Source organism: Hippichthys cyanospilos, chromosome 9 (genome assembly GCF_059441005.1).
Source record: "Hippichthys cyanospilos isolate Australia breed blue-spotted pipefish chromosome 9, RoL_Hcya_1.0, whole genome shotgun sequence".
NCBI lineage: Eukaryota > Metazoa > Chordata > Actinopteri > Syngnathiformes > Syngnathidae > Hippichthys > Hippichthys cyanospilos.
In genome coordinates, this window is record NC_142377.1 from 8234477 (window position 1) to 8253330 (window position 18854).

At 37.8% G+C, this 18854-nt stretch overlaps 2 protein-coding genes across 4 annotated transcripts; both read left to right on the plus strand.

Moving 5' to 3' along the window:
- The first annotated feature begins 525 nt into the window (after window positions 1-525).
- On the plus strand, window positions 526-10043 carry tfe3b (transcription factor binding to IGHM enhancer 3b). Of its 3 annotated transcripts, XM_088423423.1 has the most exons (10): window positions 526-668; window positions 2178-2403; window positions 2483-2542; window positions 2618-2707; window positions 3533-3628; window positions 4292-4403; window positions 4507-4563; window positions 4650-4725; window positions 4802-4949; window positions 5826-10043. In XM_088423423.1, exons 2-10 carry the CDS (start codon window positions 2212-2214, stop codon window positions 6294-6296), a joined length of 1302 nt encoding a protein of 433 aa, XP_088279549.1. In that variant the 5' UTR covers window positions 526-668; window positions 2178-2211; the 3' UTR covers window positions 6297-10043. The 3 variants fall into 3 exon arrangements, with proteins under 3 accessions (XP_088279549.1, XP_088279547.1, XP_088279548.1); XM_088423421.1 differs by having other exon boundaries at window positions 2483-2707; XM_088423422.1 differs by having other exon boundaries at window positions 530-548; window positions 2483-2707.
- A 2270-nt stretch (window positions 10044-12313) lies between these two features.
- cxxc1b (CXXC finger protein 1b) lies at window positions 12314-18478 on the plus strand. Its single transcript, XM_088423444.1, has 14 exons — window positions 12314-12422; window positions 12783-12898; window positions 12986-13086; window positions 13162-13301; window positions 14299-14454; window positions 14576-14725; window positions 14821-14931; window positions 15608-15786; window positions 15875-16082; window positions 16159-16266; window positions 17068-17117; window positions 17217-17313; window positions 17394-17546; window positions 17655-18478. Exons 1-14 carry the CDS (start codon window positions 12420-12422, stop codon window positions 17799-17801), a joined length of 1719 nt encoding a protein of 572 aa, XP_088279570.1. The 5' UTR covers window positions 12314-12419; the 3' UTR covers window positions 17802-18478.
- Window positions 18479-18854: the final 376 nt, after the last annotated feature.

Consider the following 18854-nt stretch of genomic DNA (forward strand, 5'->3'; position numbering starts at 1 on the left):
CAAAGCTGGGATACATACAGTATACATTGACAATGGTTTACAATCCTATCTAAATCAGTGTTCCCCTCCCCTGTTTTTTTTACGTTTTGTTGGTACATTATACAGTCTAAGGCTGGGACAAAATACATATTTCTACATAAATGTGGAATGATAACTAAAAGTGAGAAACAAGCTTTACTTATTACCCCTAATATTTTTTCTGCATATGTATGCAGAGAGAGAATTTTTTTTGTTGGTACAAATGATAAATAAATCAAACAAAATATTAGGAAAAAATGTCACAAATGTTTCCAAAGAACACTTTTAAGGAAGGCACAAGAGTTACATAAATTACGAAACAGTTTTGTTCTTGACTCCTGATTTCACTAGTTTCATTCATCAACTTGGAATACCAAATTCGATGAACGATTGTATATTTAAATGTTTTCACAGTCGTAAATCCTTCAATGCTGACGAGTATCGAAATCTAGTTTTCGTAACTAATGTAATCACCTTGGGTGAGTCTACAAGTTCCGGGTCGGAAGATGACCTCAGCGCGTCGGCTCGAGGTAAACAACGCCGTTCGTGGTGGCCGTGGCTAGCGCGAGCTGCTTCTAAGTCACCACTATAATGGACAGAAAAATAGACAACCTCCTGGATTCATGGCTGTAAACAATTTTGTTCTTAAAGTATGTTTTAAAGTTACTTTTTGATCTTTGACGCGTTAAGCCGGTAACGTTAGCTTGTTCGACAATCATGGCTAGTTGGCTAGCTTAGCAGCAACTCCCCCTACCATCAAAACAAAACGACGTGCTTTTCAATATTTCTGAAACATCAAAACTCCGAGTTCAAATGTATTTTATGGGTCGGAAGCTGCTAGTTATTACAAATAAAACAATTATTGTTGATACCCTATTGTCGTTGTTTACGCTTTTACGGCTCATTTTTTTATCCGTGAATTTATCATAAGGGCCCGCCGACATTATGCTGTCAAACCTGTACTGTTATTACATTTATTTTCTTTTTCCTACAATACAGTTCTGTATTAATTGACCAAAGTATTCACTAAAGACGTGAGGGCTGTTTCACACGTGTGCAAAGTAGTTGCGTCAGTTCCTTAAATTGGTAACCATAAAGAAAATTCTTCATTAATTATCACCAAGTCATATAAATTCTGAACATCTTTACGTGCAACGTGGAATGCAACTTGTTATTACTCTAACGAACAAACACTGATCTTATTAATAACTAACATGATAGATGATCGTATGAAGCACAGCAGACCCCATTTTCGGTGGGATATATATAACCACGGACTGGAATAAAGTCAGTTGCAGAAGTTAGAAGCTAAGATGTATGACACAAGCCTGCTCAAGCTTTAAGATACATAAAAGTGAATACATAAATAGATGTTTTGAAGATTTGAAACAAGCCGTTTTCTTCAAATTATGGTGCGAACTTCCCCAAGTTCAGAGGAAGACATGTCGAATGACTTGCATGGAAATTTCCTCTCACATAGGGGTGGGATTTAAGTCCTCCATGAACCTTTTTAAATATCTAAAAAATTAAATGTACATATTATAAGGTACTTTTAATTTTTGCATGGAAATTTCCTCTCACATAGGGGTGGGATTTAAGTCCTCCATGAACCTTTTTAAATATCTAAAAAATTAAATGTACATATTATAAGGTACTTTTAATTTTTGCATGAAAATTTCCTCTCACATAGGGGTGGGATTTAAGTCCTCCATGAACCTTTTTAATTATCTAAAAAATTAAATGTATATATTATAAGGTACTTTTAATCGTTGAAGCCTTTGTTGTCATCACCCCCCCCCCCCCCCCATTTACCTGATGTGATCAATCTTCTATCAACAGAATATGCTTGACGACACATTACTTCTAGGGCATTCATTCTATTTTTTTTTCTAATTGTCTTCAGTGATTTACTTTTTTCATGGTAATTAGCGACTCGCTAAATCTGGGGCGGCCATATTTTTCCTTGTGATCAATGTCATTGCATGTTATCCACCAAATAAAATAAAACAAACAAAAAAAACCCACATTGGAAGTCCATATTTGAACCCCTGATCTTCCGTACGTTTCAATACATGCTATTCAATTAAACTCTTTTTGGCTATGTTAGTGTGAGACTTTTTTTTTTTCTTGATGATTTGACACTCTTTTTCTTTTTGCAGCTTCATCCTTAGGTCTTAACTGTTGTCCTCCGCCATGTCGTCACGCGTGCTGTTGCGGCAGCAGCTGATGCGAGAACAAGCTCAGGATCAGGAGAGGCGAGAGGCCCAGCAACAGGCCTCCGCCTCTCAGCTCCGCCCCACCGACGCCACTCCCGCCATCTCTGTCTCACTGCCTCCAAATGCCGCCCGCCCTCCTCCAGCACAGGTGCCAGTGGAGGTGCTGAAAGTAAGCTTGTCCTTTGTGCTGCCCGAATCAGTGTGTGGGGAAAAAAGTTCAGCTCTGAGCAACTGTATGAATGACGCAGGTGCAGACCCACCTCGAGAACCCCACCAAGTATCACATCCAGCAGGCGCAGAGGCAACAGGTGAAGCAGTACCTCTCCACCACTCTGAGTAACAACGCGATTACTCAGACGCTCGGTGTATCGCCTGTGCCACAGTGCAGCTCCGCCCCTGAGGTGGCCCACACTGCCAGCAGTGCCCCTAACAGCCCGATGGCCCTGCTTAACATCAGTTCCACCAAGGAGGAAGTATGACAAATTCCTTATTTTATAACAGCGGTTTGCTGGCGCAGCAGATGACACATTCTTGCCAAACGTTGTCTCGATTCACTTCCAGTGGGGGTTTTTTTGGAGAAGTTTGAAGTCAAGTCTTGAGCTCACTTTGTTCTTAATTACTTTTTGTTTGTTCTGCTGTGATGTGGCCCCAGGTCCCACTTTAATGTTGCAGGCTTTTGTCATGTACTTGTTGGCCTGGTGTCACAATATGATGTTAAATACTGCACCTGCTGATTACCAATGCAGGTTTTCCACTTGCACGTCTGTGATAAGGCTGCTTTACAGCTTGCTGAATTATTTTTACTGCAAAGTATATGTATATTATTCTCTCGCTTTAATGCGAGTCACCTTTCACTGCTTCACTGTTTTGTGGTTTGTGTCGTGCTTTGTTTCCCCCAGCTATCCTGCATATAATATATACATAATAAATGAAAAAAACATGCTGATGAAAAAGCTTATCCTCCTTGAGACCTATTTATTTCTGTCTACTGAAACGGACATTTTTCTTGTATCTATAATATTTTGACTTTTGTAAGCTATTCTATTAAGTGCTCAAGAGAGCAATTATGTCTTTGGGTGGTATGCAATTAACTTTGCTGTTTTGCTAAGACAAAATGGAGATAACAGAGGATGCAGAAGGATAGGCGGGGTCTCAGGAGGATAAGCTTTTTTTATTTAGCATGTTTTTTGATTCATTATACATAATGGTGGATAGCTGGGGGAAAATAAAGCGCAAAATAACTTGAAATGACAAAGTCTTACTTAGCTTGTGCCACATGTTCCTTTTGCGTTTTCTAGATGGAAGACGTTATCGACGACATAATTAGTCTTGAATCCAGTTTCAATGATGACATCATTACATTGATTGACTCGGGTCTTCAGTTACCTAGTACGGTAAGAAAAAAAATCTGTTTCACCAAATTTACCCTTTAAAAATGTTTCCACGCTTGATTTTAGGTAGTAGTATATTCGAAGAAAAAACATGTATATTTGTTTGTTTTTCCTTGAATGGAGCATCTTTTATCTATATGGAATTCTAAAGCAGGGATAGCAGTTGAGAGTGAATTCCTGCATTTAACACTCACTTACCATTTGTCACAAGCGTGCTGCTTGGGCGGGGTTACTAGTAAGGACACAGCGCAAGAAGTCAGACAAAGAGATTAGTTCTCATTTAAACTTGGATTGTAAAGTCTCGCAGATTTACATGCGCAAAGGAATTGCTGAAATTTTGCCACTTAACAGAAAATGAGGATTATGGTGATGTTGGAAGAAAGAAAAAAGAAGCACAGTGAGGTAAAGTCCGTTTGTAATCTTTGAAATGGAACACAATGTAAGATGTTATTCATCGTTTAGTTTGCGTAATTCAGGTTTAGCAAAACATCGATTGGACTATGAGCGTATTTGTTTGCACTAATTCCACACGAGAATGAATCAAGCTCAGGGAGAAGGTTGCTTTAAGAGTTTAAGCAAAAATGGGGAAGTTATCCTTTTCACATATTCCTCACATAAAACTCTACTTGCAGCAACTGTATAATACGTTTGGTTTTTATACTGTAGCTCCCAGGAAATCTGTTGGATGTGTACCACAGCCCTGGGATGGCAGCACCCACTCTTACTGTCAGCAACTCCTGTCCTGCTGATCTTCCAAATATAAAAAGGGAAATTACTGGTATGGTCAAATCTCTGCATTCTACTCCTATATGTTGCAGAACTTAAAACAGTTGATTAAAATCCGCGAAGCAATTTCATAGAACACAGTTTTCATCTTTCAGATGCTGACACCAAGGCCTTTATGAAGGAGAGGCAAAAGAAAGACAACCACAACCTGAGTACGTTGAGATTTCTCACTCGGGTCAATTTGCCTCATACCTAACATGAATAACGATTCTTTTAATATTTATTTGCATCCAAACAGTTGAGAGGAGGCGGAGATTCAATATCAACGACCGCATAAAGGAGCTTGGTACACTCATACCAAAGTCAAACGACCCGTGAGTGCTATTTGTAGTGTTTGTGGGCCAAGTCTCAGCAACATCGAAGTGAAATATTGTCATTTACTGCCAACAGTGAGATCCGCTGGAATAAAGGTACCATTCTGAAAGCCTCCGTGGATTACATCCGCAAGTTACAGAAGGAGCAGCAGCGAGCCAAGGATGTGGAACTGCGCCAGAAAAAATTGGAGCAAGCCAACCACAGTTTAATGTTGCGGATTCAGGTTGGTGTTTACAGCCGGCTGGGGAGCTTTCCTGTTCTGTGCTCAACAACATTCCAGAGGATGCTAGGCATGGGCTGATACCCCATTTTCCGCACTATAAGGCACACTGGATTATAAGATACATCTTCAGTGAAGGGCCTATTTTAAAACCGTTTTTTTTATCTGTAAGGCGCACCGCAACCGTTTTTATTATCTCTAAGGCGCACCGCAACAGTTTTTTTTTAATCTGTAAGGCGCACCGCATTATAAGGCGCATAGAATAGAAGCAACAGTAGTGGGTGAGGTTACATTATGCATCCACTAGATGGAGGTGCACTAAAGGGAAGGTCAACAAAACAATCAGATAAGTCAGTCAAACTATTAATAGACAATCAGAAATTAATTCTGCATATATTTTCTACTATTGCGCTTTCTTTGACAAAAACTTGTGGGCTTTGCACCTTGTCCTCATATAAATTGCTTCAAAATTGGAGCATATATGGCATAACAAAATTTCTAACGTGGTGTTATCAAAATTTTAATTGTAAAAAATAAAAAGGCAAGTAAAATATTGTGAAATATTTTTTCAGCCAAGTCATTTCAATAAATAATGAAATACATTGTACTCGAATAACACTGTTGGTATGCTTTTGTTCATTTTCTTTTGAAATTAAAGCACAATGTCAAGATTTACTGCATTTTTTTACTTGTGTGAGGTGGTCCCGCCTTTTTGTCAAGACCCGAGGCCCGTAGCCTAGACTCTTAAAAGTTACATAAAAGTACGAGTTTTGGATTGCATGAGTTAAATTTCTTCTACTGAGCGTGGATTAAATGATGGTATGATGTCATTTCAGCAAACAGGCATGGATGATTGAAATGATATATGGTTGATCACAGGAGCTGGAAATACAGGCTCGCGTCCACGGCCTGTCTTCCAACGCCGCCAGCATCTCCTCCGGGCCGAGCTCCAGTCCCGCCTTGCTGCATCCGCATCAACAAGCCCATCAGAACGGCCAGTCCCTACACCCCGGTGCAGACGCGAGCTCCGGGCCGAACCTCCTCAATCTGGGCGCGGCGGCTGTGGGACAGCCCCTGCCCACCGCTTTCCTCTCGCCGCCTTCCTCAGACACTCCAGCCGGGGTCACCATCAGCAGCCCTTTGGACTTGGGCGGTCTGAGCTTCGCCGAGCTGGAAGACACCTCGGCCTCGTCGCTTTACCCCGACGTGGGCCTGGGGGACATTCTCATGGACGACGGGTGCACCCTGTCTCCAGAGGCGGTGGCCGAGCCCCTCTTCTCCCCTTTGTCACCGGGTGCCTCGAAAAGCAGCAGCCGCAAGAGTAGCCTGGAGATGGATGAGGACTTGTGATGCGCCCCCAGAACCAAATCCGCCCGCGGAGACTGAATGTCAGCATGCGGTCTTGTGTCTTACGTTAGGTGAGTTCGTGTATAAGCATAAAGTTTTTCAAGTGGGTATTTAGATTGAAATTAACCTAAATGTTAGTGAGACTAACCAAGCACCCTCCTTTGTCCAGGTACACATAAATCTTAGTGATCCTATTTGAAGCTGGTTGAGTGATTGTGTCTTGGTGTGCAAGTGCAATAGTAATAAATTGAAAAATTGTACACTATAGAGATACTTACACATATATTATCTCATTCAATCCCAAAGACCATTTTTACAGTTTCTTTTTCAAGTGTTTGGCTAAATGAGACTATAAATGGCTCTTGAATCAAAAATTATGTAATTAATAAACTTAACACTAAATTTAGTTTTAGTGCTAACGTAAATGATTAGTTTAGGTACTAAAGTACTGATCAGATAAGTGCTAACGTAATTGATTACTTAGGTTATAGGCACTAAAGTAAATGATTTTTATGTTCTCAAAGATTAATCAATTGATTAATTGATTACATAGGTAATTCAAGTACACAAATAACAAATTACATTAGTTACCAAACTACAAAGTACCTAGTGTAATTGATTACTTTATTGATTAATGTAATTGAGTACTTACCAACAAATGATCTAATCTAGTCACTTTGGGTAACTAAGTGCTAACGTACTTGATGACTTAAGTAATAAGTACTAAACTTTTCAAGTACTAAAGTAATTGTTTTCTTTAATGAATAAAGTAGTAATTGTCTAAAGTAATTGGTTACTATGTAATTAATTCATTTAAACCCGGCCATTTTATGACACTCTTTTAGGCAAACACTTTAAAATATATACAAATAACGCTTACAAAATGTAGAAATCTGTCTTTGGGACTTTGAGAACTAGTTAATATTTCGAGATATTTTTTCAGATTTAAGAGTAATATAATTTTTTGGATTGAAATATGTAGTCATACATAGGAATTTTTTGGGCCTTCTTAATGTGACAGTATTGGAAAAGGCATATGCAGAAATATTGGTTTTATTTATTTTTTGACAGGAATCAGGGTTTGCACACTTATCCTATTTGCGTACAAAAGGGATATGCGTTAAGTGAATTGGCACATTGTTGAAATACTTCTCCCTCATGGTGTATATAAGAATATTTTATTTTCCAGCAATTTATTGCACCTTATTTTATTGCAGTCTATGCATTTTATGAGAGATATGTTTTACTACAATGATACATAGTGGGTGCATGTAATTTCATGAGCGCTTTAAGGTCAGAGAGCAAAGATTGTAGTTTTTCTCAAGACTTGTAGAACTGACAAAGCATAATTTAACATTATCGTCAAATAGTAATTTGACAGCACGTTAGCACCCTTTGTTGGTGAAGGTATGAAGCGCCTGTGTATCAAATAGTCTCCGATTTAAAAAGAAAATGCCCAAGAGTAGCGGACAGGAAGTTATGGAGTATCTCTGCGGTGTCTCCTGCTTTGTAACTACTGTATTAAATAATCACTCCCGGTAGCCCTAGCGGTGGATAGTGTAACTACACTTGAAATACCTCTAAGCTGCAATGCATCATTAAAACCTAGTTTTTAATCAAACTATGGTTGACAATTTTCTACAAATGACATTTATGTGTTTTAAAACAATAATAAAATTTTGACAGACCCATTTCAGTCTTTGCTCCCTGACTCTTAAGAGCCTCCGCTGCTGCTGCTAGTTAGCCAAAGCAGGACTTAAAGTGTAGCTGCAGTGCAAAATACAAATCGCTGTTCTATTTTTCAATATATCATGCTTTGCAATAAAACGGATCAGTTTTCATTATTTTACAGTAGTACTGTAGTTCCGCATATTTTTGATACTCAAATAATTGATTGAGGTGTAGTTTGTGTTGTGTGACTAATATTTGTGTTTGTTCATCTCCATTACCTTTGGTGATCACTGGCTGATTTTACCAATTTTTTTTCTTTTTTTTTTTCCCCCCCTTCTGAACGTAGGGGTGTCTAATGATTCATAAATGCATTGTGTTACAGGTAGACTTTTTATAAACAAACCACTATTTTGCAGCTCTGCTACAAAGAACCGATAATCTTTAAAAGGCATTTAATTCGTCAGATGCATCATGAAACTTCACATAATGAATGTGTACTTGCCTATGCATGTTTTTCGAACACTGATGTACTGTATCTGACAATTTGTTTCGCGACCTTTTTAAAGTTGTGTGTGTGGATAAGCAATTTTGTAGGAGTTACAATAACAAATGAACTGAAACAGCCCGATTGTTTTTCAAGCATTGATGATCAACATGGTTGAGTGTCCAACTGGACCTTTTATACAGTTGACACAATGGCGGTGTATTAGGATCACAGCAAAAAAAAAAAAAAATCATGTACTGAGTTTTAATCTCATCATGATCATTTTCAATCTTGTCAATGACTTTAAATCTCGTTACGATGACTTCATCCAATCACGACGACTTTTGATTTCATGACTATGACTGAATTTTGTTGAGGGCTAAATCTCATCACTTATCTCATCACTTAATTTACTAATGATTTTTAATATTGTCGTAATGACTAAATATCATCAAGATGTCTAATCTGACAGCTGTAAATCTTGTCATGACGACTTTAAATCTCCTCACGTTGATTTAAAATTTTGTCACGTGAATCTTTAATCTTGTCATGGAGTTTATTAATCTCGACATGCAGATTTTTAATCTCGTCATGCAGGTTTTTCAGATCGTCAAAGATTTAAATCACGCCATGATGATTTTTGATTGTCATGATGACTAAATCTTGCCATTGTGGCATTTAATCCCATCATGGGGATTTTTTTTAATCTTGTACTGATGATTTTTAATCATCATAATGACTAAATATTGTCATGATGTCAAAATCTTGTCATGATGATTTGTAATTTTGTCACAATTATTTTTAATCTTTGCGTGGGGACTTTTCATGTTTTTAACGTTTTTATATCATTATTCAGATCTGTAATCTTGCCATGACAATTTTGAATCTCATTACATCTTAAATCCCCACAAAAAGACAAATCTCATCATGTTGATTCTTAATCTTCTATTGATGATTTTTAATCTTCTCATGATGATTTTAAATCTCACCCTGATGCATTTTCATCTTCTACTGATGATTTTCAAGCTCATCATACTGACTAAATCTCAAGGACTTCATCTCATCATGATGACTTTTGATATTGTCATGATTTCAGATCTCATCAGCATGACCAAATCTCATCAAAATGACGTTTAATCTTTGACTGATGAGTTTTAATCTTGTCATTATGACTGAACGTTGTCATGATACCTACTCTGACAACTGTGATTCTTGTCATAATGACTTTATTCTCTTCGCGATGACTTTAAATCTCGTCATGATAACTTAATCTTCTCATGAGAATTTTTATTCTCATGTTGACCCTAAATCTAGCCATGACAACTTTAAATCTTGCCTCGTCTTATTTTTTTCCTCATCGGTGACCCTAATATATAAATATACCGTCGTAATTTGCAAGCACTCTATATATGAACTGACTTTTTTTTTGTCTTCCTCCACAAAACTGCTTTTGAAAACCTAAAGCACATCCAACCTGTCACAAATGAGATGAACATTCTGTGTTACTTGTTCAAATGTACTTTTTTTTTTTTTGGTCATGCTCAACTGAGTGTCTTTTCATCAAATCTTCAACAAATAAACTATTCTTTCAGGTGTTTTTGTGTGATTAGTGGTAGAGCATTTGCGAGATTTCCATGGCGAGATCCAGACACTCTGTAGCTTGGAGACACAGATCACAGCCACTACAGTCACACTGGCAGCAGACCAGTTCTTGACACTTGCATATGTTACAGTGTTGAGTGATATTCAGGAGAGTGGGGGACTCGCAGCAGAACAGTGAAGAGCACAGGCACTGTTTACAACCTCCGAGTGTGGCCAGAAGACAATCCAGTGGATGGCAGAACAGACAGGCCAACAGGATTGAAGCACAGAGGTCTCGGGTAGGACATTGGGGAAAAATGAGGTGAAAAATGTCATTTGAAGGAAAGCTCAAGTCTCGTGATTGTAGGATGGCCTTACCATCGTCGTCATCTGGCATTATGTAGGAAGTATTACTTCTCAGTTGTTCTTGACTCTTGCTGGCGGATGTGAGTAATTCATCCGTGCTGGAGAGCAGCAACATGGGCAAGAGCTGAGGTTGCTGTTTCTCCCCTGAACTCAAATCAGTCGCAGATCCTGTTTGGATTGGTGAGTTCGTCGTGTTCCGTTGATGGACGTCTGAAAAAACAACGGGGCGATTAGTAGCTCCCCCAGGGATTAGCAACCTTTCATGAATCCTATCAAACACATTTTGATTAATTGTAAAATTTAAATTAAGCAGCAAAATCCACCCATTTTTTCCATCTGAGGCATGCCCATTTTGCCACCACCTGTCAACTAAAAATAACATCATGGTTGTTCAGGGCTCTTTGTAAAACAAACCAAGAATTAGGATATTTAGTTATACAAAAAGTTGTGCTTTGTATATCAATCACAAGCTAACACTCAATGTGGAATACCGGTTTCGCCAGCAACAGAGCTGCTCAAAGCACTTGGGCTCTCCAAATCATTTGTTTCTCCACTTGAGTCTTCAGGATCCAAGTTTTGAAGACCTTGTGCAGGACTGGGTTTCACATCCATGATCATAAATTTTGTTCTTCAATTTCTTGGGAAGCAAATGGAATTAACCTGAAGTACAGGACAAAACAGATGCAGTGTTTGCACTTGATATGTAACATCAATTTTCATTTCGATTAATAACCTTTTAAGTGTGGAGTCTTTTTTTTTTTTTTTTTTTTTACCTCCCGTTGTGAATTATCATGACCTCGATGATTGAAAATCATTTCCCCTTGACGCACTGCATTGGCTTAATGAACGTTACTATTGAGTGAACATCATGGAAAAAAAGGCAGCAAAGTTAATCTATTATTAATATCCAGTTAGGGAAACATTTTATGAAAGGCTGCGCTTCAATATGCTGACAGCTGTATGAGAATGTAAGTGAACTTCATTTCGCTATTCATTAATTATACATTTTCCCAGGTGCCTCGATGATTCATGTAAAAGGTTGACATTTTCATTTTTAGATTATATTACACATAAACCTTCGCAATCTGAAATGTTCGAAAGGGCAGCAAGTCATTTGAGAAGTTAAATGTATACTTGGTGAATAACATGCAATATTCTTTTCAACATTACATAAAACAAAAGTATTCAAAATTGTAAATGCTTGAATAATTATAATTGTTTTTTTTGGCCTCTATATACAGGTAAATTCTCACTCCCCCACCCCCTTACCCCTCCAAAAAACGAACAAAACAAACAACAACAACAACAACATAAAATCAACCCAGATTCCACTTACTTGGCATGGTATTATTTAAGGAAATAATGGCTTTAGCATATCTCTTCTTTTCTTGTATTATAGCCTCCACAAGGTCCTGAAAGTATTCAGCAGCGACATAAAAAAACCTCCTCCTTCCTCTGATGATCTGTCTCATATGGGTTTAAAAATACACGCGCGTGAGCGTGCTCCTTTGACTGTGCGCGTGTTTTAAAACTCTTATCACTGTGGTAAAAGTGGAATAAAACTTTCTAAGTATGGGGATTTTTGCCTGAACCAGTTATTGAAATTTATTGTTGATTGTACCTTTTGGCTTCACATTGTCCTCATTTGTCTGATTGAAAAGACGTTAATAGGGTGGTAGCACAAAGGTGGTCTTTTAAATTTGTATAATAATCAAGCCAACCATCCACCCATTTTCATAGGTATTCACTTATAATAATAATAATAATAATAATAATAATAATAATAATAATAATAATAATAATAATAATAATAAATACGGACAAGTGATGCATTATTCAGTCCTGTAGATGGCGGTAAAGCGTTTTCTGTTTGACAACCGCATTTTGCGGAAGTGACGTTACCGCTGTTGGTTGTACTCTATGCTAGGCTAACGTTGGTTAGCACGCTAAGAGGTTCGCTCATATTCGTTGTGTATGCCTTCTGTGCCTTGTATCTTGAACAACCCTCAGACGGTACAACTACAATGGTAAGTATTTGTAAACATTTCATGAAATGATATTTGCCTGTCTAATGTGAAAACAGTATGGGTTTCTGTAATGGGCCGATGTAAATATGGCCTAGTTTACTGTCCGTCGCCAGAAATACGTTTGCAACTTAGTGTCGAAACCTGAAAACAGACCATAAAGTTATCTGTTAAAAAATGGCAACTGAGCAGCATGAATATTAAGCATTATTTTAATCCTAATCAAGTTATTTCAATTGGGCAAAATTTTAGCAAAGCTACTGCCAAGTGGGACTTCTGTTTACTATCTTGGAATCATTTCAGTTGTGCGATTTACTCCCCTTATAACGCAACGTGTTGAATTAAAATTGCTTGCATTTTTAGGAAAGCGAAGTGTCTGATATTGAGCCTGCACCTGGGCCAGAAAACAGTGGTATGGATGTGGAGAACGCACCCCTGTATTGTATTTGCAGGAAACCGCACATCAACTGTTTCATGATGTAAGCGCACCGCTTGCTGTTCCGTCCCATCACCTAGATTCCGCTGACCGATGCTAATAGATTCAATGCTGTGTTTGCTCCTTTTAGTGGCTGTGATAACTGCAACGAGTGGTTCCATGGAAACTGCATTAATATAACAGAGAAGATGGCCAAGGCTATCAGAGAGTGGTACTGCATGAGATGCAGAGGTAATTCGTTTAAACATGTTAGCCTTTCTGATTATTTATCATGCAGCTAAGTTATTTTCTTTATCTTCTCGTCAGATGAAAACCCGTTGCTGGAAATAAAGTACAGAAAAGAAAAGAAAAGCAGAGAGAGAGAAACAGACTCTGATAGAACTGAAAGACAATACAGCACCCCAAGTACGCCAGATTACAGGAGCGAACGGCGCCGTGGATCAAAAGTAAGTTGTTATTCAGTAGAGCTCTGTGATACTTGAAATTTTGGTATTGATAAATATCGGTGCCCGTATCGCCAATACTGATACCAAGTACTTTAAAGTTCATTAACTGGTGTGATATTTTAAATCATTTGGCCTATTGATAACATATTTACTTTTTAATTAAATTTACTGAGCCATAATACCACGCCATAATATTATTGAAGTTTAGAAATTAGCTTGAGTTAATAAAACAAAACAAATCAAATAATATGAGAAGGAAAACATGGAGATTGGACATAACATAAGAAACATGAGAAATATGTGAAATAATCAATAACCTGTGCTTCAAAATAGTCATTTAATACAATACTGAAAATACAAATTATTCTAACTTTAGCATGACGGCCTAGCAATTGAGACCCATGTGCATGCACCAAAAAGGGATTTCATGATGAACCATTAAAAACTAAAATAAATAAATATAAAGGATTACTACTAACTCTTTAGTATTGATATGATACTAATGTAAGGTTGTTTTTTTTTTCTTCAACTAAATACTCCCTGACTTTCTTAAAGCATAGTTTGGAGAAAAAGACTCAAAACACAATGCTGCAGTGTTGTGCTGTCTTTGTTTGTTTTATTAAATTTGGCAGAATGTAGATCATCTGTTTTATTTCTAGTTCATCTCCTGGAAAATTGCGTTACTAATGACAATTTCCATCTTCTAAATCTTAAAAGACTAGCAACATTTTGACTGCAATTCAGCAATAACTTGCTTTATGTTCTAATTTATTTGCTCTTATTTTGAAAAGAAAATGACACAGTTTCTGTCTCTACAAAAAACTTTGCTAAAATGGCACATACCTCTATAAAAGCCCTTATGTACCCCCATTTGAGAACCACTGACCTGTCAAACTCTTGGTGGTAGTTCTCATCCTAAGAGTGATTGTCATGTGAACAAGCGTTAATGAAAACTTGAGTATTTATGTGTCTTTTTGTCTCTTGTCACATGTTGCAGGTGAAGCGTTCGGTGCGAATGTGTGGCGAATGCGAGCCCTGCAGAAGGACTGAGGACTGCGCGCAGTGTGACTTCTGCAAAGACATGAAAAAGTTCGGCGGGCCCAATAAAATCAGGCAGAAATGCAGATTTAGGCAATGCGAGGTCCGGGCAAGGGTATGTCAAAATGCTTTCTGTAATATAAAACAGGCGACAGGTTTCATGTCATTGTAATTCATTTCTTTTCATTTGGATTCTCTTGGAAAAAGTGAGCACATTTGCTTATTGTTTCTTACAGAAAATGCTGCGTGTAAAAGAAGAAGAGCAGTATTTGCGAGAAAGAAGACAGAACTACCATCACAGACGAAGAAGACGTTACTCTGACGATTATGACAGCGAGATTGAACTCTACCAGCAATACAAAGCGGCAGGGCTTAACAGCAGCATGGTAGCACATTAACTATAATCCTAGTATTTTGTTTAGGATCGCTTCAAGTGTGGGATTTTGTTTGCTCAAGCCTTCTTTGTTGTTTTTCTTACCAGGGATGGGCGACTGATGACGATGACGACGAACTGCCTTTCAGTCCTGTCTTGCGAAAGAAAGCTGTGAAAGTGAAGCATGTCAAGAGACGAGAGAAGAAGTTTGACAAGAAAGTAAGATACATACGTTGTCATTTGGTGTTTTTGTATGGTTGGGGGAGGGTGATTTATTTTTTTTTTTTTGTAAATTCGTTTTATTTGTGATATTTTTTTTTTCCCCTAAAAGTAAGTACCATATTTTCCAAACCATAAGGTGCAACAGATTCTAAGGCAAACCCTCAAAGTATGGCCTATTTTAAAACCGTTTGAATATAGGGCTCACTGCATTATAAGGCGCATAGAATAGAAGCTACAGTAGTGGCTTGGGTTGCATTATGCATCCACTAGATGGCACTGGCTTGAAGGAATGTCAACAAAACAATCAGATAAGTCACTTTTCATATATATATATATATATATATATATATATATATATATATATATATATATATATATATATATATATATATATATATATATATATATATATATATATATATATATATATATATATACACATATACATACATACACACACACATACATACATACATACATACATACATATGAGTGTGTGTTTGTAGTTTTATTTATTTGGTTATTTTGTGTTTGTAAATTGTAAGTCTTGTTTTTGTTCTGTGTGGTACAAAGCAGGGTAAGGGTTAAATAAAAGATAAGTTGGGTTGTTTTAGGATGTCTGTATTGTGGAGCTGGACCAATTACACTTCTGGAAATGTGTTAATCTTTTTAGAAAGAATCGCGGCGCCACAAGCAAAAGCAAAAGCACAAGGAAAGAAACCGACACAGCGAGAAGAGCGATTTCCGGGATCACGGCGGGCGCCATCAGTGTCTCGGCCCCAACTGCATCGAGGCTGCAAGAGCAAACTCCAAATATTGCTCAGAGGACTGCGGCATGAAATTAGCTGCCAAGTGAGCATTTTCTCCTTTTCGTTAAGATGACATGTAGCTCAAGTAACACTGAATTTTACTAGTATTACTACTCAATCTTTCTATGCAGCCGAATCTACGAGATACTCCCTCAGCGGATTCAGCAATGGCAGCAGAGCCCCTGCATCGCAGAGGAGCACGGGAAGAAGCAACTGGAGCGCATTCGCAAAGATCAGCAGAATGCCCGCTTGCGCCTCACGGAAATGGAGCGGCGCTTCCACGAACTGGAGGGCATCATTGCCAAGGCCAAGCAGCAGGTGGTGCAGCAGGATGAGGAGGTGAACTTCTTTTTTTTTTAACTAGATTTAAATTGTTGTGCTGTCACTGCACCTGATTTCCTGCATTTATTTTTAGGTGAATGAAGGAGATGATGACACCGACCTTCAGATTTTTTGCGTGTCCTGCAGTCATCCCGTCAATCCGAAAGTTGCACTAAGGCATATGGAGAGGTGCTATGCCAAGGTGAGGCCTTCTTACGTTTTGAAACTTCAATTAGAAGAGGCGAATAATGACGGTATAGTCGTAATTAGCATATCTGCTTCATGGTTCAAGATTCGGCATTTTATTCTGGGATCCAGCCTTTCTGTGTTAGAGATGTCCACATCATGATCACATGATCAGGAATCGGGCATGATCCCATCATTGTAGGGTGAGGGGGACAACCTTTTTTGTGTGACAATCTAAACAAATAATGCAGAGGTAAACAGACATTGCCCAAAGGAAAAAAAAAATATATACAGTACATTTTATACGACATCACAACTCAGCTCGGACATTCTGTTACATTCCTCATGTAACAATGATAATGTTTGGAATATGGAAATAGACACAACGAAATATGTTAAACAACAACTGAGGGTTAGTTGTTGCCACCTGAAAAGAGATTAAAATGTTATAATGTTCTACCCAACTCAATGGCTATTTACTGAAAATGTTTGTTACAGCGTTAAGATGAAGAATGCTTTATTGTCACCTTTTATTTAGCATTTTTTGCAACAAAGTCTGTTTTTAGTCTTCGTTTTTATGTCTACCAATCTCAAAAAGGAATGTTCACAAAGATACATTGTTGAAAGTGTGAGTATCTCAAAAGCTTTTTGGTAATGATTAAATGCTCATTAAGTTGTTCCAAATCCTACACGTGGGGTGAACTGAATTGGTTTGTGCTCTACAAAAATTCCGACATCGCACAGCCGCGACCCTAGACAGGAAAAGTGCTGTAAAAAATTGATGGCTGCTTCAAAATGTATCTTCTTATCTTGACAGTATGAGAGTCAGACCTCCTTTGGGTCAATGTATCCCACAAGAATTGAAGGGTAAGATACACTAAGTACAAGTAGATATTAAAAAAAAGAAATATATCTCTCAGTTTAGTTGCTTCAGTTTTAATTTGGTCATCGCTTTTCTCTCCAAAGGGCAACCAGACTCTTCTGCGACGTGTACAATCCCCAAAGCAAAACTTACTGCAAGAGGCTTCAGGTTTTGTGTCCTGAACATTCAAGGGATCCTAAGGTTGCTGCAAAATTTCTGTCATACATAATGCACGCTGCTTTTAGCGGAACTTTAACACGTTTATTTCCTGCTACGTCCAGGTTCCTGTGGATGAGGTGTGCGGATGTCCTCTGGTGAAAAATGTCTTTGAATTGACAGGAGAATATTGCAGGGTCTCCAAACGGAAATGTAACAAACATTACAACTGGGAGAAGCTCAGGAGAGCGGAAGTGGATCTGGAGCGAGTCAGAGTGGTGGGCATTTATTGCTTTCCATGATAAACAAAAGAGCACTTTTTTTTTCTTCCCTTTTTCCCCAGACTACTAATATTTCATTAACTTCTTTTATTTCTGCATCCACAGTGGTACAAGTTGGACGAGCTCTTTGAACAAGAGCGCAACGTTAGGACTGCTATGACCAACAGAGCCGGTCTCCTCGCACTGATGTTGCACCAAACCATTCAGCATGATCCTCTGACCACAGATCTTCGTAGCAACAAGGATAGATAGCAGAAATAGTCTGCTTGTGTATTTAGGATTAAGCCTGAAAAAAATGTTAGTTAGAAATGTTTGCTTTGTTGTAAAATGATTAAGTTAAACTGAAATATATTTTCCCAACTCAATAAGCCATTGCCTTTTTTGCTTGAAGGGATAGTGTGTAAGATTTAGATTGATTTTCATTTTGGACAGCAGGAGGTGCTACATTTACCATTGTCCATAGCTATAACAAACATGGCCGCCTCCGGAGAAGTGCCACCCCCCATATATTATAATTTAATGATAACTAGACCTATGATTATATTTAAAACATACTGTTTATTAAGAACACATTCATTTGCAAGTTTTTTAAATTCACAATTATTTAATGTATTCATTTTTAATGAAAAACGGTCTAAATCTTAAATGCTGTCCCTTTAATAAAGCTGTCATTGATTTGCTTGTAATTTTTGCATAATTTTCCTGTTGTAATACCCATCCTCTTTTGAGCTTCAACTGTTGGACGGATTGCCGCTATTACTTTTGCAAAATAGATCTCCATGTGGCATCACTGTACAAATGTGTCTTCATTTCTATTTGCGTTTACAGTGTGTTGTTTTAAAAATAAGAAAACAGGTAGCAATTGCTAAAAAGTGTTCTCAAATGCCTTGCCGGATGAATAAATGTTAAATCTAAATAATAAAAAAAAAGGCAGATTTGTGCTCAATTGACTGCAAAGAGAGAGAAGCCAAACAATAAATGTATCCTGTACATTAAATTGGCAATTTCACACGCGTTGTAACAAAAAAACAGCGAAATCATAGATTAACCAATCAGATGGCTGAGTATCTTCTAACAAAGATTATACCATTATAGTGTGATGATTCACCTCGTTCCGCTCTCGTTCCGCTTTCCTTCCACTTCATCGTTTTGAGAACATATCCGTTGGCTTTTGTTTGACACTGAATTTAAAGATCTAAATTTACCCAGTAATATATTTTCCAGATTAAAAACACATCATATTAATACAAACTCACTTCTTACGTAGCTGGATTTGTTCGAACAAAACTCTTTTATGGATTTTCA

Coding starts and splice junctions, on each gene's coding strand:
- tfe3b (XM_088423421.1), top strand. CDS start 2,212: ATGTCGTCACGCGTGCTGTTGCGGCAGCAGCTGATGCGAGAACAAGCT. Junction 4,404..4,506: donor TATAAAAAGGGAAATTACTG/GTATGGTCAAAT, acceptor TTCATCTTTCAG/ATGCTGACACCAAGGCCTTT. Junction 4,564..4,649: donor GAAAGACAACCACAACCTGA/GTACGTTGAGAT, acceptor GCATCCAAACAG/TTGAGAGGAGGCGGAGATTC.
- cxxc1b (XM_088423444.1), top strand. Junction 13,302..14,298: donor AACGGCGCCGTGGATCAAAA/GTAAGTTGTTAT, acceptor CACATGTTGCAG/GTGAAGCGTTCGGTGCGAAT. Junction 15,787..15,874: donor GGCATGAAATTAGCTGCCAA/GTGAGCATTTTC, acceptor CTTTCTATGCAG/CCGAATCTACGAGATACTCC.